Source organism: Gossypium arboreum, chromosome 12 (assembly GCF_025698485.1).
Source record: "Gossypium arboreum isolate Shixiya-1 chromosome 12, ASM2569848v2, whole genome shotgun sequence".
Taxonomy (NCBI): Eukaryota; Viridiplantae; Streptophyta; class Magnoliopsida; order Malvales; family Malvaceae; genus Gossypium; species Gossypium arboreum.
Genome location: NC_069081.1, coordinates 110,019,924 through 110,041,274, shown reverse-complemented (window position 1 = coordinate 110,041,274; position 21,351 = coordinate 110,019,924). Strand labels below are relative to the sequence as shown.

General features: G+C 33.2%; 4 protein-coding genes across 5 annotated transcripts; 2 read left to right on the top strand and 2 right to left on the bottom strand.

The window, feature by feature from the left end:
* Nucleotides 1-41: 41 nt before the first annotated feature.
* Nucleotides 42-2,959, top strand: LOC108478306 (protein MHF2 homolog). 2 transcript variants are annotated; one of them, XM_017780752.2, is made up of 7 exons: nucleotides 47-149; nucleotides 241-289; nucleotides 377-423; nucleotides 522-561; nucleotides 636-689; nucleotides 784-889; nucleotides 1,701-2,959. In XM_017780752.2, exons 1-6 carry the CDS (start codon nucleotides 117-119, stop codon nucleotides 885-887), a joined length of 327 nt encoding a protein of 108 aa, XP_017636241.1. In that variant the 5' UTR covers nucleotides 47-116; the 3' UTR covers nucleotides 888-889; nucleotides 1,701-2,959. The 2 variants fall into 2 exon arrangements, with proteins under 2 accessions (XP_052878730.1, XP_017636241.1); XM_053022770.1 differs by lacking the exon at nucleotides 1,701-2,959 and having other exon boundaries at nucleotides 42-149; nucleotides 784-1,087.
* Nucleotides 2,664-4,976, bottom strand: LOC108477168 (leucine-rich repeat receptor-like serine/threonine/tyrosine-protein kinase SOBIR1). The gene has a single exon (XM_017779634.2). It carries the CDS (start codon nucleotides 4,848-4,850, stop codon nucleotides 2,832-2,834), a length of 2,019 nt encoding a protein of 672 aa, XP_017635123.1. The 5' UTR covers nucleotides 4,851-4,976; the 3' UTR covers nucleotides 2,664-2,831.
* Nucleotides 4,977-14,680: 9,704 nt separating this feature from the next.
* On the top strand, nucleotides 14,681-16,846 carry LOC108479635 (protein-L-isoaspartate O-methyltransferase 1-like). Its single transcript, XM_017782348.2, has 4 exons — nucleotides 14,681-15,021; nucleotides 15,476-15,746; nucleotides 15,994-16,158; nucleotides 16,378-16,846. Exons 1-4 carry the CDS (start codon nucleotides 14,821-14,823, stop codon nucleotides 16,623-16,625), a joined length of 885 nt encoding a protein of 294 aa, XP_017637837.1. The 5' UTR covers nucleotides 14,681-14,820; the 3' UTR covers nucleotides 16,626-16,846.
* On the bottom strand, nucleotides 16,839-21,105 carry LOC108479634 (probable galactinol--sucrose galactosyltransferase 2). Its single transcript, XM_017782347.2, has 14 exons — nucleotides 20,586-21,105; nucleotides 20,229-20,491; nucleotides 19,996-20,086; nucleotides 19,852-19,900; nucleotides 19,677-19,768; nucleotides 19,468-19,575; nucleotides 19,193-19,312; nucleotides 18,598-19,008; nucleotides 18,369-18,510; nucleotides 18,031-18,098; nucleotides 17,810-17,944; nucleotides 17,512-17,729; nucleotides 17,347-17,435; nucleotides 16,839-17,263 (listed from the first exon to the last, which is right to left on the bottom strand). Exons 1-14 carry the CDS (start codon nucleotides 20,762-20,764, stop codon nucleotides 16,979-16,981), a joined length of 2,250 nt encoding a protein of 749 aa, XP_017637836.1. The 5' UTR covers nucleotides 20,765-21,105; the 3' UTR covers nucleotides 16,839-16,978.
* Between the last annotated feature and the right edge of the window lie 246 nt (nucleotides 21,106-21,351).

Genomic DNA, 21,351 nt, shown 5'->3' with positions numbered 1-21,351 from the left:
TAGCTGTTGCCAAATGTTTAATAGGCTATATTACTACAAATGTAATTAATTTAACAAAAGCAAAAAGATTCAAATAAAGAAGAAGCGAGAAGGAAGAAAGCGGATTCACTTTGGCCATGGATGACAATGAAGCTCCCATTTTCGAACCAGTAATCCCTATATTATCCCAAAATATTTCCTTACTTTTGGGTTATTAGAATCAATTTGCTTGATACATTGTTTTTGTTTCCTTGTTTTAAGGATTTAATTAGAGCCATTTTCAAGCACATTTGGATAAAAAAAGCTCAAGGTTTGCAATTCCCTCTCGCCCTTTTCCTCCTCCAGTTTTATTCTCTCTCTTCAAAGATTTAAGGGTTTGTGACTGATTCCCTTCCAGAGCGTGAAAGGAACGGATTCCCAAACACTGAGGCCGGAGATTCCGAGGTACCCTTCCTTTTTCTTTCAATTTTCTCAAATTAAAATTCTTCTGTAAAATCTTTTATTTTGCTTTCTTTTATCCTTTTTGGATTCTTCAATTTTAGGTTGGAGCTGGAACATCAAAGAAGAATCGACCTACTTCCGGTAATGTTTTGGATCAACTGAAAATATGATCTGTTGTCACTGACTTTTAAACTATTTACACTATTCGATTGCAGCTAATACAAATGCCTTGAAGCTGAGTTGTGAACTTCTTCGGATTTTTATCACAGGTTTTTTTTTTTTTTGTGGAAAATTTCTTTTTGTTTTAGAACTTTGATTATAATTTTAAAATAAAATAAAACCCCAATTTTGTTTTGAACACAGAGGCTATTCAGCGAGCTGGTACAATTGCTGAAGCTGAGGGTAGTACCATGATTGAACCAACTCATTTAGAAAGGATTCTTCCTCAATTACTTCTGGATTTTTAAGGGTACTTATTAATGAATGCCTTTTTTTTTCTTTTTATGTATGATTGTTGTACAAATGAGGGGAAAAAATCGAAAGCAAATTGTTTAATTTGGCTGTTTTTTTCATCCAATTGGTAAAAATAGAAATTGTTAGAAAATTGAAAAGTACTAGAATGCTATTATGTGGACTGGGGTTTAAGTATCCTACAAAATTTTCAAGATTTCCGTGTTGTTGAAATTTCTATATCGATGTTGGAATATAGTTGGACATAGGTGTTGGATATTGGTATTTAAAGAAAAATGAAGATCAGAGCAACATAGCTTGAATCTGATGAATTCTGTGTTGCGATTGAAGCTTAGTTGATCGAAATTAAACCTATTGCATTGTGAAGTTGCATAATAGTATATAGGTCACTGTGGTGATTCAGAATGCCATACTTTCCTTTACCCTGTAGTTTGATTTATCTGAAGAATATGTGTACTGGTTTATTGTGATGTTGCATATTTGTTTCTTCTGCTTTACTAATTGACTATTCCCAAAACCACACAAGATACTATAGGTTTCTCATTCATCAAGGAAGTTGGTACTACTTACTAACTTGGCTAATTGTGATCCATAATGTGGAGCAATATCATAAAAAAATCCATGATATTTGGCATTTTATTCTATCTTCTTTATTGATTTTTTAATAGAAAATAAAGCATAGACCTGGAGTTATCTGATTGTAGTTACTAGATGTTGGGATTGTCTTGCCGACAGCTTTGAGTGTAGAAAGTTGAAACATTCAACTAGACTGCTAATTGAACTTTATTTGTATCTTAACATCTGACCAGGGTTCAGCTCGCTAACTAATTCGTTGGAACTGACAGACATCAATGCAGTATCTCTACATCAGCTTGTAGGTAGTATTATCGTATTGTTTATTGATTGTGTAGTGGACAAGTAGACTTTATTGGCCTAGTGGTAATTTAGTATCAAGTATATCTTCCAAGTGTTTTATTCCTATGAACTTACTACAGTATTTATGGCTTAATATGACCGAGGTCGATTTTAGTTGACATGACATTTGATTACACAGTGGTGAACCTAAGTAATTGTTTTGATATATTGATAGTGTACAGATCGTGTTCTTGATCTCATCACGCTACCTTTTCTGTTTTCATTCATGAAAAGGGTTTACAGATGAACCTGGGTTCACAGGTAAAAAAGAACGGACCGGCCAGTTCAACCAGGTAGAGACGGTTGAACAATATATTATACTGGAAAATTGACAAACTGACAAACGATTAATAATCGGTAAAACCAGATTCTTGGTGTCGACTTCTTTAAACTAAAAAATATGGACTGTTTATTTTATTTTATTTTATGTTGTGGACCTGTTTAACTCAATTTTAAGGTGATTTTATAACCCAAAATTTTAACTAAATTTGATTAATTTGTGCAATAATAATAATGGAATTGGTTTCTTGTTAATATAAATTCTCTTTGAATTTTACCTTTTCAATGCTTGAAAAGCAAAGCTTTTCTTAAAGGAGAGGGAGCTAATGAGAAATTCTGTTCATGTCATGATCGGGAACGTTATTTGCTGCTTTTGTCGGCCAGAAGAAATGATTGATTTAATATGTCATATTCCCATGGGATTAGCACCATTATTTTCAAGATACGGCCGATTTTGCACCAAAGAAGAACATGTTTCACCATGGTATTGCTCCCCCATTGGCGACCCATATGTTCCGATTCAACATTTTCGAGTTGTTCCCTTTACAACAACAAATATGTAAATTTGACCCTTGAGATTTCTAATTTAGGTGCACAACCCAAAAGCCAGATAGATTATATTTCTTACAAGCATTACAATTACAGTTACAAAGCATAAGGATCATATGCTGGAAAGAGAAAACATGTAGCATAAACTAAAATTTATTCAAATATTCTTGATCTTCTTGCATCATCGTGATCTGACATTAATTATTGGCTTGACCTTCGCTCTTGATTTGAGACAACATGCATCTCACATCCTTGCTACTAGGCCTCTCCTTTGGATCATCCAAAGTACAAAAGTAGGCGATTTTCAGGACCAAAACAATCTGTTCATCATGCCCTTTTCCCTGAAGTTTAAGATCGATAGCTTGGATGGCGTTGTTCGAAACCATGATGTTTCTCATCCATTTCACCAAGCTCATTTCATCAGTGAGTTGAAAGAACTCATCGGATGGAAGCTTTCCCATCACTAGAACACCCAGTATAACCCCGAAGCTATAGATATCGCACTTATCAGTGAACTTGAGTGTTTGATGATACTCCGGTGCTATATATCCCACTGTTCCGGCCACATTTGAAGTGGTTACATGGGTGTTTGCATCGGGCATGGCTTTGGCAAGCCCGAAATCCGCAATTCTAGCTTCCATATCATCATCCAGAAGAATGTTTCCAGGTTTCAGATCTCTGTGAATGATACGGGGACTATGATGCATGTGGAGATATTCCAGCCCTGCCGCAATTCCGGAGGCGATCTTGTGGCGAGCGGGCCAATCAAGCTCCTTTGTACCATCTGAAACTTGTTGCAAGAGATCTTGTAAGCTTCCATTCTTCATGTACTCGTACACAAGGTAATGACAGTCGGGTCGAGAAACGTGAGCCAACAAAGAAAGAAGATTCCGATGGCGGATATGACCGACAGTGGTGATCTCCGATCGGATTTGGCGCATTTTCTTGTTCAGAAGCTTGCTATCTTCATCAGTCAATTCAGTTGCATCTTTTGGAGGCTGAATAATCTTCTTAATAGCAATCATTTTGCCATCACTTCCTGGCAATTCAGCCTTGTAAACTTCCCCACACCCTCCTTTGCCTATGATCTCTAGTGAATCCAACCCATCATCTTTCTCTAGAAATGCTAAATCTTCAGCTTTCTTTATCAATGGACTGAATATGGATGGACCTGAGTCGCTGCCTCTTCCTCTAACAGTTTCAATCACCAGCTTAAACATCACTGAGAAGACAAACCCAGATAAACTGCCAGCTGTCCCTCCAGCGAGGAACCCCAAAATCCATCCCATTAGTTTCCTGATACTTTTTTTGTGTTTGTGTTTAGGTGATGATACTGGAGTAGGGGCGGGGGCTTCACTGCTTCCATATGGTGATGGAGCTGAAGCTGGACCTCCATTATTGCTTGTTAAGTTCCTTGTCTCCGCAAAAACGTACCGTTTGGGGTACCTGGACACTGCTGCTTCATCAGCTTTGCTCATCAATGGAGCTGAACCTTCAAGGAAACTGTTCCCGGAGAAGTCGAAGAATCGAAGGTTTCGAAATGAACGTATGGATGGTGGGATTTTCCCGGAAAATTGATTGTTTGCAAGGGAAAGGCTTTCCAGGTTGGGAAAATGCTTCAGGAAACTCAAGTCGCCGGTAAACTTATTGAAGGACAGATCGAGAACTCGAAGACGGATCAAAGAAGACAAATTCGATGGTATCTCACCATCAAACATATTGTTTTTGAGGTCAAGAACTTCAAGTTTTTTACAGTCAACGATTTGGGCGGGGATTTGATCAGCAATATTGTTGTGAGAAACAGTTAGCTCTTTGAGCTCAGTAAGCTTCCCGATTTCAGGAGACAGAAACCCATCCAACCCTTTGGACTTGAATACGAGCCTGGTGATTTTAAGAACATAAGTTTCGTTGTGGGTGAGCCTTCGCTCACAGAAAACTCCGGCCGCGGTACAAGGATTAGTGGAAGGGAATCGTTGAGCGTTGATGCCAAGGTTTTTAACGATGGTGGAAAGAGCTTTCAAGTCTGAATGGTGGAGAGTTAGCCTTGCATGGGAGATGAGGAAGAGAGAGAGGAGAGTGAAGAAGAGGAGGTGGGGGTGGCGATTGGCGGGAGAGAATGCCATTGTTGTGGCGGAGGGATGTGAAGGAAGGTTTTGATATTTAATTAGTTCATAATTAAATAGAACTAATATTTTGATATGTTTTATAAAGCTCATAACCGTGTGGAATATTGATGATTAGTGTTGACTGGGCCTTTCGTTTTTTCGCAAGAAAATAATTATGTTATTTGATGGCCACATAGTGCTTTTTGTCATTTGCTCTCTTTTTTCCAAATGTAATATTTAGGTCAGTTTTTGTAATTTCTTTGAAGGTGCATGATATATCCTCAAAATAATATGTTCATATTGATGTTTAAAGTGAAGTATGGAACCAAAGCAGACGCTACAACTGGTTGTTTTTCTCCATCGTTTACCCCACGCCATGAGCGAAACTTCAAAGAAATATACAAGTCAACTCTGGCTGAGTCAGTCAAGTCAACCCAACGAGTCTTTAAGTCTTCCTTTTATTTTTAGCCCTTAGATCTTCTTTCTTCTTTTTCTTCACTGCTGTCCTGAAGTCGACACTCCTCAATGTTATTAAAATCTTTCCAGTTCCACAACCATAGACACCCATTTCACCAAAATCAACTATTTATTAATATTCTATTTGGTTTTATTTATCCAAATAAGAAAATAAAACGCACAATACTAATCTATACTAGCCTTTAACCTATGCAATAACCTAATGCCTCAAACTAAACAAATTGATTCTAGTGTTTGTTGTTAAAGCACCATATTCTACATTATTACTGGGTCCAAGTTACGAAATGTTATATTTGTTGTCAGAACAACTACGATCAATTATAATTTAATTTTAACTATTTACACATGCTATTAAGTATATTACACATTCACAATGTAACACCCCCTAACCCTATACCGTCACTGGAACAGGGTTACGGAGCATTACCGGATATATCGAACAAATTACAAATAACTCATAAATAATTAACATACAAAGTATAAATTTAATCATTAAGTCCTTATAATCGACCCTCGAGACCAAAAACACGTATTAGAAGTGGATCAGGACTTATCCAAGTGCTCGGAGAATTTTCATAACTTTTAAAATTTTTTTTAACTCAATATAATCTCCTTCATATACATCTAACATTCTCTGCAATTTCAAACCAAAACCAATCCAATACCAATGATATAACCAATTCAATTCATACATGTAAACATCTAAAACATATCAATATCAATACTAGAATTTACTATATGATCATTCATACCATTATTCAAATTAAATTAAAAGTTCTATTCAATTACCAATTCAAACATAATGTTATATATATACCATTTCATTTATTTAATCTTTCATTTACCAATTTAAATCATCACATATTATCCTTACAATCCAAAACCACATTAACTCAAAATACAACTTAGGTACATGCCACATATACCAAAATAAAATATACATCACCAAGGTTGCTGAGATCGGGATTGGTTGAATGCTGGACCAGATTTTGACTCCTACTGACCTGCGCACGGAAAATAATTGTACGTTGAGTATAGACATACTCGGTTGTATTACTGTAATTCAAACTATAATAACAATAATGAAATATAAATATTAAACATATACCAATTGAATTTTTTCAAATATTAACTCATTCTTAAACTTCATTCGTTAATAATAGTAACACAATTTCAACTATTTATCAATTTCAATCAAATATCATAGACTTCAATTTTCTTCACAACATCAACGTTTAGTTCATGCCTTCCACTTCCAATCTCAATTTCAATCCACAATTTATATTTCTCATTTCAGTTTTTCACCCTATTAACAGACCCAGACTTTGGCGGATACACAGATCCAACCAAACACACCAGAATGACACCCAGTGCCTCATCAGATAGTTCAAAGCAAAGTTGACACCCAGTGTCTCATCGGCCTAGCTGAAGTAAAGTGGTACCCAGTACCTCATCGAATCTCTCCAAAGTACAATAGTGACATCCAATGTCTTATTAACTCGAGGTCGAAGTATCCCTGAACACTTCCAATCCTATTGTAATGACCTGAAATTCATGGGCACCGGAAAAGTGAGTTATAGGGCCTCCGTCTTAGTGAAATAAGTTCGAAAATAATTATTAAAAATATTTATGAGCCTAGTGGTGTGTCTAATTAGGATCTAATTAAGTGAATTTAGCTTAATTTAGAGTAAGTAATAAAAAGGATTAAATTGAATAAAGGGTAAAAGTTTAATTATAAAGCAATAGAAAATAAAAAGGATTAAAATGGCAATTAAGCCATTGACTACAAATGAGGTGACATATTGGTGAAATAAAATCAAACATTTTTTTAGGTTTTATATATTATAATGATTATTATTATGGTTTTATATTAAATTGTTATGATTATTTAATTGATAATATATTATAAATAAATTAAATAGAAGATAATTGTATGGTAATAAAATATACATGTGTAAGAATTGTATGGGTACATTTGTAATTTAAATATTTAATTACTTATAATTTAAGTATAAAGATATTTGTTAATTAAATAATTAAATTATAAGATTTTTGGTATGAAAAACAAATTAATTAATGACATTTGTAATGATATGAATATATACATTTGTATTATAATTATGTATTTACTTAAATTTTAAGTTAAAGATATTTATTAATTAAATATTAATATTATAAGATTTTTATTTGTTAATTAAATAAAAGAAAGACAAATGGATGGTAATAATAGTGTACAAATGTACAAAGATACATGTATACAAATGTGTTAATTATATTGTTATTAAATTAATAATAATATATATTAGTTAAATGATAAAATAAATAAGTAAAATAAATAAAAGAATAAAAGAATAAAAAGAAAGACAAAAGAAACAAAGAAGAAACAGAACAGAAGCATTTCGAAACAGGGAAAGAAAAAGAAAGAAAGAAAAGGGAAAGGAAAAATTAGGGTTTTAAGGTTTGAAGCTTTAAAAGATAAGTCAATTAAGTCCTTTTCTCTTAATTTTGATGTTTTAGGAGCTTTGAAACAAGATTTTGATGAAATTAAGTTGATAGTTCAAGAGTTCATATGTTTCCAAGTAGGGTCATGTTGGAAAAATTATGGAATTAGGGATTAAATTGAATGAATTCTAAGTTAGAATTGATTAAGGGATTAAATTGTAAACTAGGCTATAAGTTTTATGTTGTAGTGACTAAATTGAAGAAATTTCGAAATTAGGGAAATATGCTGAAAATTTTATAGTTAAATATAAGTTTAGACAAAATTTGAATAGAAAAGAGAGTGAATTGGATTAAGAAAATAATTAAGTTTAGTTAGGATTAAATTGGGAATAAGGTAGGAGTTGTTTAGAAATTTAATTATTTATTATAATTAGTGTTGTAAATAATAATGTAAATTACTACTATTTTCAGTAGCCAACAAAGAACCTGAAGCATCAACATCGAAAGGAAAGGAGAAAGTCATCGAGGACTAAAGCGGAGAATTACGGTGTGTATTACTATAATTCAAATTTTAATTATTATTGATTGCTGAAATTTTAATTGTTATGTATGGTAAATAAGACTTGAGGTAAGTATGTGAAATCGATATGAATATTGAGTGAAAATGAAAGTGATATAAATTGAATCAAATTGAATTGAATAAGTGAATTATGGAATATGTGATTATTTGAAAAGTGTATTGATTGAAAATAAATAAATTGTGACAAATGTATGGTGTTGATGGTATACACTTGTGTGAAAATTAATTTGTATATGAATTAAGATAATAGATATTTGAATTGAATGAGTATTGAAAATTTTGTGTAAATTAAATTGAAATTAGAAAAAATAAAATAAAATAAAATAATACCCTATTAACTTGTCGGACTAGATTCGATACAAATGACATGCCATGGATTTGTGATGTGATGAAGAGATTGTAGTTCGGCCGAGAGGATGTTTCATTATTATATTCTTGGTTTATCCGAATAGGCATTTAATGCCTTATTGGTGTGTTTGGGAGGATATATTATACCGGTGTGTTATGGAGGATTTACAATATTCGGGTGTGTTTGGGTTGGACATTCTGGTGTGTTTGGATGGAATCCAGCGTATCATCATAGTCCGAGCTTTGTTAATAGGGTAAATAATTGAAATGAAATCTTGAAAATGAGATTATTTGTTTTAGCACTATTGAAAAGTATGAGAAAGAATGTATGAACTAAATTATGAATTGAGTTAGTATGAGAAAAATAAATTATGAATTTAAGATTTATGAAGTAAAATAATTTTATATAAAAGTAGTTTAAATAATTATAAAATCTATGGTTGATGTTTGTAATTTATTAATGTTAAATAGTCTTGAGTTATAGTAATACCACTGAGTATATCCATACTCAGCGTACGGTTGTTTTCGTGCGCAGGTTAGTAGAAGTCAAGTGTCCCGACTCAGCATCTAGAACAATCCCGACTCCAACACAAACTTGGTGATATATATTTTTCTTTTGGGTAAAGGTGGCATGTACATAGGTGTTGTTTAGTCACCTGAATATGTATATTGTTTTGAGTAGTGAAGGATGAATTATAAGATTTAGATGGTTAAATGAAATGGTAAGAAAAGTACATGATATTTTGATACATGAACATTAAGTTGTTAAATGAATGAAGTTTTTATCAATTTTGAATGATGCTATGATAGTTATTAAGTTAAAATTTTGTTAATAATATAAATATTAGTATATGAATGTGAAATATTGGTGTTGGTTGTTTTGGTTTGAATTTGCGGAAGTTTAGGTAAAATAAGCGAAATGCTGCGAAATTTTATAAAAAAAAATTAGAATACTCGAACAAGTCCCGTTTTACTTTTAATACGTGTTTGAACTTCGAGAGTTCAAGATAGGGACTTAATTATAATATTATACTATGAAAGTTATATTAATTGTAAATTATTCGTAAGTTGTCTGATATGTCCGGTAATGCCTCATAACCTCGTTCCGGCGACGGTTTGGGGTTAGGGGGTGTTACACCTATGGCATGCCAACTATATCCGACTCAGCCCAACTAGTTAATAGGGTTTCTCGATCACATATAAATCTCAAATCAGTTACAATTTCTCACATTTTCAATTCAATCGTTTTCCACTTTTCAATCAAATTTTCAATTCACATATTCATAATTCATTACACTTTCTCAATTCAAAATGCATTTCAATTATTCACATATAATCACAATTCAATTTAATTTCATACAATTCAATACTAATACTTACTATGCATATCAACTTAAAATTCAATAATTAATAATAATTAAATTGAATTATAGTAATACCAACATGTTTTTCTCATTCAATTCAATTTTCTAAATTCAATTCAATAAAATTACTTACCTCAATATTTACTTACTTTAAAATAAATAAATCTAAAATTAATACTTAATAATAAATAACTTGAATTATAGTAATACAAACCCGAATTTGTTCGATTACTCCTCGACAACTTTTTCCTTTCCTTTCGGTACCGATACCTCGGGTTCTTTGCTAGCTACTGAAAATAATAATTTTCACTATTAATTACAGCATTAAATTATAATAAATAATTGAATTTTATTCAATTCCTACTTATTTTCAATTTAATCCTAACTAAGTTTACTTATTTTTCTAACTTAAATTCATACTTCTTTTCTACTTAATTTCTTGCCATATGAAACTCAACTATTCAATATTTATAATAAAACCCTAATTTAAAATTTCTTTCAATTTAATCCCTCTATCACGAGACTTATAGCTTCTTTTACAATTTTATCCCTTTATCAATTCTAACTTGAAATTCATTTAATTAAATCCCTAATTCACTATTTTGTTCAACATGAACTATATTCAAAAACCTTAAAACTTCCAAAACCTCAACTTAATTTCATCAAAACTTTGTTCTAAAGCTTTAAAAACATCAAATTTAAGAGAAAATGGCTTAATTGACTTACCAATTTAAACTCCAAACTTTAAAAACTCTATTTCCCCTTTTTCTTTCTTTTTCTTCTTTCTTTCTTCTTACTTTCGAAAGTCTCTGTTCTTTATTTCCTTTTGTTTCTTTCTTTTCTTTATATAATAATAATAATAATAATAATAATAATAATAATAATAATAATAATAATAATAATAATAAATATCTATTTAAATATAAATATTTAAATTACAATTGTCACCATTTAATTTGTTAATAATACAAAAATCTTACAATATAATTATTTAATTAATAAATATCTTTTAACTTAATAATAATAAACAATAAATATCTATTTACTAATTAGATATAAATATTACAAATGTATGTATTTTATTAATACACTTGTACTAAATCATCACCTTTCATTTGTCATGATTTTATTTATTTTATGTAATTTAATATAAAAATCTATTTACTTAAATAATAAGTAATTAAATAAATATATTACAATTGTATAAATATATGCATTACATATGTATCATTTAATCACCATACACTTGTCTATTTCAATTTATTTCATAATATATCAATAATATTTAATATAAATTATAATTTAATAAAATAATACTAATAAATAATAAATATCTATTTACTTAAATTACAAGAAAATACATTAGTATTTTACAATTGCCCACATGTATTTATTACACATGTAATTTATTCACACTATACATATGTCAATTATTTAGTTTATTTATAATAATATAATATAATATAATTTATATAATTTAAAATATGATCTAATAATATAATTTAATATTTAACATTGCAGCCTCTTTCATTGAAATAGGTTTAATTGCCTATTTAGTCCCTTTTATTTTCTTTTAATTTATAATTCAATTTTTACCTTTTATTCAATTTAATCCTTTTTCATAATTACTATTAATTAAGCTAAATTTACTCAATTAAAACCTAATTAGACACACTACTAGACTCATAGGTATTTCTAATAATTATTTACATGTTCGGTTTAGTGAGACAAAGGCCCGATAATGTACTTTTTCGATGCCCATGCATTTTGGGTCATTACACACAATATGTTTTACAATCATAATCGAGTCTTATACGAGCTTATGAAAACTCTTTTAATAACCCAATGTAGCGACTTCGGGAGTTCCAGGTCGCGGCGTAACTCACTTCTTTCCCGTCGTCACGATGTTAAGAATTCGACATCTTTACGTGATTGACTGTTTTCAAAAGGCTCACATGATAGCAATTCACAATGGCCTAGTAATAGCCAATTTTCCACATCTACTCATTTGAAACTAAAATCACACTACCAAACACTTAATAAACTACCATAATTGTATGGTCATCAAATTCAACAACGTAACCATTCAACATTCAAAACTGACCATAATGCACAAGACAATTTCAACTTTAGAACCATTTAAACTATAGATCATATATGCATTTGAAAACTTAACATTTCATAAACATAAATTTCAATTGACATTTACCTATTCAATATTCCAAGATATCATATACATTACAAAAACCGATTCAAAACCTAGGTCCATGCCATTTATAAAAAAAACATAAGGAGACTATACAAACTTTGTTGAGTCGAGGGCTGCAGATTGAATGCTGAATCACTTCTCGAAACTTCAAAATCCACCTATACATGCGCATGGAATAAAAACGATCTGGAACTGTAGGTACATGTTGAATGTAGAATGAATGTTGAATTTGAGCATTTATCATGTTTTCAATTTCTAAGTTTTCATGAGGGCAACTATTCCTAAAGTTTCCTATTTTTCCACATCGAATGTAGATTTTGCAAATGCGTTCATAGCGGAAGTCAATCTACTTCTTGACGCCACCCTCTAGCTGGATAGTGCAACCTACGATAAGAGACCTCCAAAGATATTATCAACACAGACCCTTAGGCAGTGGATGTTGCATGGGTGACTATCATTTCACCCACTTGAAGTATGTCACTTGCAACTTACCCTAATTAGGTGCAATTGAAGACTTGAGATATTCTACCGATAAGCCCCAAATTTGGATCTAGATAAGGAGCGATGTGAAAAGATCAAAGTTAAGGTATGTGTTGGGAATCTATCTTCCTATCATTAGAAGGGTCTCATCAACAATTAAGGGCCCTCTTAATAGATGAACATTGGTTTAGACCATATAGTCAAAGCGAAGGAAACAAACACATTGTCATTTGAGGAGATTGTCATATGACCTTAGATATTCCAATTTTTTTTAATAGCCTTTAAATGATTAGAAGAAAAGTTAATTGTAGTCATGAATATTTTCAATGAGGAAAATGTTCCAATGGGTTTTGTTGTCTTCCAACTCACGTCTGCTAAAGGCGAAATTGGATCTCTTCGTACCAAAGCATTATCTAGGGATGAACTTTACCTGAATAAAGTGTTGCATATTGTTATACTCATTAGAAGAGATATTTAACTTTATGCTCTTATACCAATTTTAATCGCGAAGGGGATTTTTGCTCATGTAGGTTTAAAAGAGTTAAAAAGGATGGATTTGGGTTTATGACAAAGCGAAAACGAATGTGAAGAGAATGGGGCAAGGGAAGTGTTGTATGCATATTTAAAAGGGGAAATGATGATGGAGGAAACATAATTGGATATTTTTGCCACTTAAAATGATGAAGGCTCATGTTTGGGATTGTAATAGATTTAAGGAAACAAAGGGTGATGCCCAATCCAAATGACATGTATCAGGGCATCATAAGGAAAAAGAAAAAGTAAGAATAGTAAAATAAATCGTCTAGGTAATGATTAAGGGGGAAAACAAAGCGTAGGCGATTATGAAGTTGAGTCCAATGACAATTAGGTAGACAATAATTTTGGGAAGAGGAAAAGAATCCAAGTGGTAAGGATAGATAGAGAGTGAGTGAGTGAGTGAGTGAGTGGGTGAGTAAGGGAGTGAGGGAGAGAGAGAGATTGAGGTAAAAATTAATTGCCAAAAAAACAATCAGAGCACTTAAGGGGATAACTCTAAGAGAAAAGCTCTTTTAGAGAGAGGAAGAAAGTATCCATTAGACTAATGTCTAGGTCGGCTTTTTATGGAATAATATAGAAAAAAATATTTACCTAAATAATATACAAATTTTTATTTACATGAATAATATGGATTTGTATTGAGGATTCCCAAATTCTCATGTTGACTGGTAATTTGGGGTGAAGTCAATGTAATTATATCTAAATCAAACATAGCAGAAGGTAACTTGCTTTGGAAAACCAAATCTCCAAGTGCCACTTTTTTCCTTATTTTATCTCATTGTTCAAATTTTTATAAATAGAAAATTAGTAAATATCTAAAATAAAAAAAATTGAGTGAGTATCAAAATCAAATATATGAAAATGATCATTTTCTAATTTTGATAAATAAAAAATTTAATAATATGTTTAACCTTTTATTAAAAAATTCATTTACCAAAATTTAAAATAAAATGTGATAAATTTCATATATGTGATTTTGATACTCCAATTTTTTGGTATAATGACTTATTTGGTTCTTCAACTTTACAAAAAAACTCATATTAGCTCTCCATTTAATTTTTTTTTGTCTCTTTTAACCTTTGAACTTGCATTATTTGTCAAATCACCTAAAAGTTAACAGGCAATAACTTTTCCATCCATTTCGGGTAGTAAAAATGAAATCCCTCCTACAAATTCCTCACCCAAACACCTCTAAGGGACATGAGAAATCATCTTAATCTTGTGGTTTTTTTTCTAATAGCAAAATACTAAATGATAGTCCTTTTTAAAGTTATCATATCTTATAATATTTTTGTTTTAATTGATTACAAATAGAAATAAAATTAATATATTTATTAACCTTAAGAATAATTTTAGCAATTTTTTTTTTCAAATAAGAAAATAGGCCTAAAAATTTTTCAGTATTGTTGGGGCCAACAGGAATCGGTCCCAGATGAATGGGGCGAAGGCCCAAATAATGAAGGAAATGAAAATATCAAATTGAAAGCCGCTTAGCATCACGAGAAACACCTATCAGATCAGTAAAATAGTTGAGAAATTGAAGTTGACCGAGAGAGCAGAGCCCTACAAGTGTGAATTAGGATTAGCACTGAAAATATATGTTGAGATGGAAAGGCCGAGAAACTGTACGAAGAATTTTAAAAAATGATGAATCTATCCTCCACAATGAAGGCCTATGGATGCCGCTATTGCGTGTCACCATTAAAGCAACTCTTACACACCACTAATCACCATCTCCGTTTTCGACCATGCTCTCCTTCCTTATTCTCTTCTTCATTTAACAATCTTAAGCTCCCCAACTTTAATCTTCTTCTCACTTCTAACTCTTTCTTCTTCACCATGGAGGTATCCCTCTCTCCCTCTCTGGCTTTATCATTTTTGCTTTCTGGGTTATTTAATGTGATCATGTTGGAAGTGGGTTTTTCAAGAAATGATGACCTTGGTAAAGAGTTTTTATTGAGTTTTATTATAGTTTGTTTTTGGTGTTTGAAAGCTATGAATTGAAGGGACAGTTTTGAGGATTATATAAGCAATGATTATCAATGAATTGTAAACAGAACCTGGTTAAAGAGTCTAAAGACCTATGCTTATATGTGGAAGGCACATTTGAGTGGTGGAGTTGTTGGGATTGTTGACTGCAACCTTTAATGGACTTGTATACCCATGATGCTCATGAATGACACAGCTTTTGATTCGGTGGTAAAAGTAGAGGAGAAGTTGTTCATTGAGTTGGGCTGTTCTTTTGTTCAATTCAAATGAGTTAGATTCAGTGCTTAACCCTTGTCTTGATAATTTGTAGCACTTGTGGGATCGAAGTGGGATGAACACTAACAAGAAAATGGTGGAGCATTTGCAGCAGTATGGGGTGATTTCATCCGAGAAAGTTGCTCGAGTAATGGAGACTATCGATAGGGCGTTATTTGTACCAGATAAGACCCCAGCTTATGCTGACTGTCCGCAGGAAATAGGTTACAATGCTACCATTTCTGCACCTCATATGCATGCTACCTGCCTTCAATTATTGGAGGAAAAATTGCAGCCTGGCATGCATGCTCTAGATGTTGGCTCAGGTCCTTTTTGCAACTCCACGCTTTTTTCACTAAATCTTTTTTTTTTTGAATCTGAGTAACTTACGCAATATCTTTTTGTAAAACCATCAGCAATCCATTCACGAGTGGTTTATGACTTTTGAGGCAAAAAAGAGGGGCATTAAATGTGGGGAGTTGGGGTTTTTGGGAGGATCATTGAAAAGAGTTATTACTGTCATTGTATGCAGTCTCTATCAACTTTAGCATCTCTAATTTCTTTGTTCTGTAGGAACTGGCTACTTGACTGCTTGCTTTGCAATGATGGTTGGACCACAGGGTCGAGCCATCGGTGTTGAACACATTCCCGAACTGGTTGCTTCTTCCATAAACAATATTGAAAAATCTGCTGCAGCTCCATTGTTGAAAAAAGGCTCTCTTTCGATGCATGTTGGCGGTATGTACTTATCAGGAACTTGCAGTATTTTGACAGACTGTGCTCTAAACTAAACTGTAATTCGAATTCTCAACCTAGGCATTGCATCTCTTGGTTCGAGACTGGATTTTTTCATAAAGAATTCATTTATACCTTGTCATGGCTACAAATTGGATCATCTAAATCTGTTTGTGACTCCATGTTTCATTGAATGCTTATGAACTGATTTTGTTTATATAGATGGAAGGGAAGGTTGGCCAGAATGTGCACCCTATGATGCTATACATGTCGGGGCAGCAGCACCTGAAATGCCTCAGGCACTCCTGGATCAATTAAAGCCGGGTGGCAGGATGGTGATTCCTGTAGGAAATATATTCCAAGATTTGAAAGTAGTTGACAAAAATCCGGATGGCTCGATTAGCATCCGAAGCGAGAGTTCTGTCCGGTATGTTCCTTTGACGAGTCGTGATGCTCAGTTGCAGAGTTAATGGAATTCGGGAAATGCATCAATTGGCTTAAAGCTTGTTTGAAACTTTATCCATTGTGCTGCAGAATGCTTGTAGTTTAATGGTTCATTTTCCAGAATGCTAGGAATATATCCCCATTATGGGATGAGTCTGTTTACTGTTTCATTTTTTATGTTTTCTTTTGTTCGGATATAAATATTTTAATAACTTCTGCCGAAATTATCTAAAACTGACTTGAAGAACACAGTACAACTCGCATTTCTCATATATTTAAGGACAAAACAGATTTACAAAGAATTTGTTACTAAGATTGCTTAAAAGAATTAAGAGAAATCTGCATGGAAGTTTTGTCATTTGACATGGTAAATGATACCTCAATATATAAACTCAATATCTCTAAAATTGCAATCACCTGTTAGATCAAGTGTCAATAATCCATTCTCAGAATTGTATATGAATTCCTCTTCTTCCATATCCACCATACAAGACCTTGGTTTCAAGCTTGTATAGACTCCAAATCTGCCACACCCTCGAACTTTGATTTTGATTATGAACTCTGAAGAATTTTTCATGTTTTCATCAATGGATTCCACTGCTCCTCCTGAATTGTACATGTCAAGCAATCCTATGGGGGCAAAATGAACACCCTCGCCCGATACCTGTTTGACATCGTTTTAAAGATTACTACAGATGTCAGATATTTCAAGAAAAAGAAAAAGAGTGGTGGATGGATTTTGCTCACTCTGATTGGGGAAATGGTAAATGTTTCACATTTAAGAGTGGCCAATGTCACTTTAATATTTCCATTCATTGGCAATCTGGAGAGAGATCCTGCAGTTGAAAAAGAAAAGGTTAATATATATGTGTGCGCCTGTGCTTTAATTTCAGATTCAGCTTAAAGGCTAACCTGAATTGAAGGCATATACTGCAAAATCTCCATTCCAGTTTTCCCCTGCAACATGTTCAATGAAGTCGACATCACAGGGACTAACGTTGCCTGAAATGACCAAAGGTGTGCTTGGCAAGTCTTTGATTGTTTGTTTCAATGGCCAACTTCCTGCTCCTTGGCAGTTGAAAACACCCACCACTCCACTTAATTTGTTCAAGTTCCATATCTTCAGAAGACTGCAAATCACTTCATATTTGTTGGTATATATATATATTGAAAGCGAAATCTGTAATAAGTTTTCAGCATTTTCTTCTACCTTTTGCCATCCATGACAGGGTCTCTGAATAAACAATCTCGAGTGGGACGACCAGCATGTTTAGCTCTTAGAACCGATCCATCAGGCAATACCAGCTTTCTTAGGATCTCAAAATCATGATTGCCTGGCTTGTCACTGTGATAATAAGTGGAGAAATTATAACAATGTTCCTATTCTCAAACATAACAAGAACAAAAAATTATCAAATAGTTGTGGCTAACCTTACATACACTGCACAACCCCCTATTGCCCTTGCGATACCATGGAATTCAGCTGTGTCATGTTTGCTCTGCAATAAACAAGAAAAAGAACGCTGGGAGTTGGGTTGTGCCATGTGATAAGCGAGAAGAAGTCTTCTATGTGATCCAGGGTAGAAGATAGGGGATACTGAAGGGATTGCAGGTATTGGGATTCTAAGCCCGAAACTACTGGATGGCACAGTTTAAGTCCTGAGGGTGATTATATGAACTAACTGGGTTAAACCCGGAGTTCTGAATGTGATTCAGATGTTAAATGTGCATTCAAATAAAAGTTTCCATGCAAAAGAAAAACAGCATACATGGAACATGTCCCAATCTGGCACCACAATCTCCCCAAGAAGTAGACTGTTAAAAGCAACAGATGCGATATGTAGGGTCTGAAATGTTGGCTCTCGTGGCATGAAATCTTCCGATGCTCTTGCAACCGTGCTGGTTTTCCAACTGAAAATCATACAAACATTTTATTATCAGTACTTACATTCAACTTAGCAACTTGGGAAATATTTTGATTTGATGATATAATTTTACCTATAAATTGAGTCTGAATTATGACTCATACAACATATCAGATTATTATCTTTGAAGTTTCTTGATGTAGATTGTTCGAGTGCTTGTTGATATCGTCTAGTCAGTAAAACTCGTCCACCGAAGCCAGAACCTAGGGTCTCTATCAAATTCTGGGCATCTACCTTGACTCCATCGACACCGTTGCTGGAGAGATAGCTATGGAGATCATTGTAGAAATCAAAGATTTTCTGAGGGTCGATGATCCCCACACCATACTTCTCCAAGCTGTCCGGAATAATGTCTCTCAAGTTCCCTATATTACCAGGTGATTGGATTGGATAAACAATCTTTGGATTGTATTTTTTCATTGTTTCAGATGATGGAAGTACACCTCCCCAATAGCCAGTTAAAGCATGCCAGACGTATACATACCTGCATGCATTAACATGTAAGTTTCATCATAAAAATACTTCAAAAAACAGCATAAATCCTGTGTTAGTCAGACTTAGGGTGAGTGCCAGACTTGGGTACTTCCGAGGAAAATGAAGAGTTGTAGTAACATAGCAATAGAATATTATTAACAGAGAAGTTTTCATCTCCAGAATTGAAACCTTACTTTAACCCATATTTTCCTTTGATCATGTTGATGAATTCATGGAGATTGTTGCACCAGGCATCCGATTCCGAACTTTTGAATTTGCTGTTTTCTTTGATATCTACTAATCTAGTTGCAAACCTTACAGAGAAGAAAAGCAGCAAGAAGCATGATTAATAAAGCAAGGCTCAAGCTCGGTACATATTCAAATACGGGTAAGGTGGTATGAGCCTTCAAATATATGAAAAAATGTATCCAACACTCATCTCGAGTCTGGGCACATTAGCATTACTTACTGTGTCCCTTCAATGAGTGGTTCTCCTTCTTTTTGGAACTCGTTTACAGTATCTTGCCATCCATCATCAATGATTAGGTACCTTGGAGAACAGCCTCCATCTGAGAAACTGCCCAAGTTACAGAACAAAGATTATATGTTGTATGAGGTTTGTAATGAATTTGGAGAAATGAACGTTGAGTTTTATTTATTTATTTATTCTTTTAGTACCTCTGAAGACCCTCTTTGATGCCTTGAGGGTTCACTTCAGTATAAAAGGCATCCCAAGTGCACCATCCAAACCAGTCCAAATGTGCAGGGATCTGTTCGTCAAAACATCCCAAATTTATGAATGGAACAAATGTTGATGTGTACAATGTTCAACAGTGTAAGATTAATAAAATACCTTCTTGTTTTCAATATGTCTGAAAGTGCCCTTGTGCTTCTCCAATATCCTACACAAACACAAACAAGGTAAATGTCAAATGACAACAAATTGCAGCAGATAAAACATTGGTAGTCAGTTTCGTGTTTGCTTTTTTGAGCTTACTTTATGGAATTCTTAATGAGTTCAAATGGATTATCTCCTGAATTGATGAACACTGGCTCCAATATTTGTGAGTTCTGGACATTGGCATCACCTGGAACATTCAAACAGTAAGCCTATAGGCTACTACTGTATAATGTGAGAGTGGAATACGAATATGTCCTATTTTAAGAAATATGAAGATCGTAACACGATTGAACGTATAGAAAACTTGAAATTATAGATAAAATACCGACCACTTTCCGCACAAAATTGGAGCTCATTTGCAGGAGTTCCTTGCAAACTTGTTCGGAAATCACCATCCAAGACAGGCAAGAAAAGAACATAGAAAGTGGTGGGTGTGGGAGGACCAGAAGAATCGTCATCTTCAACAACCGATTCTTCTTTTATTTCCAGAAGAAGCAATTGAGTCTCCAATGGAATTTCACTGCCAGATTTCCCATACCCTGGAATCATCCACCATATTTTGAATCTATACAGACATAGATGCTTGTATCCCCTGTAATAATCAAAGCCAAAAAAAAGATGAAACCGAAGTTCATGAAAAAGGAGGCAGATTCGTATGAACAAAGTGGAGGAAACTGGGAATTTACTCAAGAATCCCAAGAGTGAAAACATGGCGAGAAGTGGGAATGGGTGAAGTTGATCCCAGAAAAGCTGCCCCTGAAATTCCCGGAGAAAGGATTATGTTGGTGGGAACATGAGTTAAAACCACCTTTCCCCGCACCATGAGGCAGCCATCATTCACACAGGGCGCTGCTGTGATTGTCATTTGTTTGAGGAAATCAAAATGAAGAAGAAAGAAGACGCGTTTGACAGATTTTTCAATGGAAAGGGATCAGCTATTTATAGGTTGAAGTAATTCAAACGGCGAGAAGTATAGTTATCCAAATAAAATGTGAACTCCAAGAATGAAAGCGTGGGGTTAGACTTGGATTTGATGATGATGATGGCGATGTTGTCGAGAGTTTGGTCTGCTGCATGTTTGGCTCCTCTTCAGTTACAGCTTTGCAATGCCACGTCAAACACACATCAGTTTTGGAAAGATGTTCATCTACATGCTTTCATCGGATTCGATTTTATCTGGTCGGATGAAATTTAGTTTTAACTCCAATCAAACTCCATTTATTCTAATTTATGAATCAATCAAAACATCTATCCTTTTATTGTTTTAATGAGTTAATGTTACTCTTAATTTAATTTAATTACTAATTTAATTATGAAAATACTGAAAATTATTTTTAAATTATAATTAATCTATATAATAGAATTATATTTAAGTACTTATTAGATTAGTGTTATTTTTATTCGAATAACCAATTTAATTATAAAATTATAAAATTATATTTTATTTTAAAT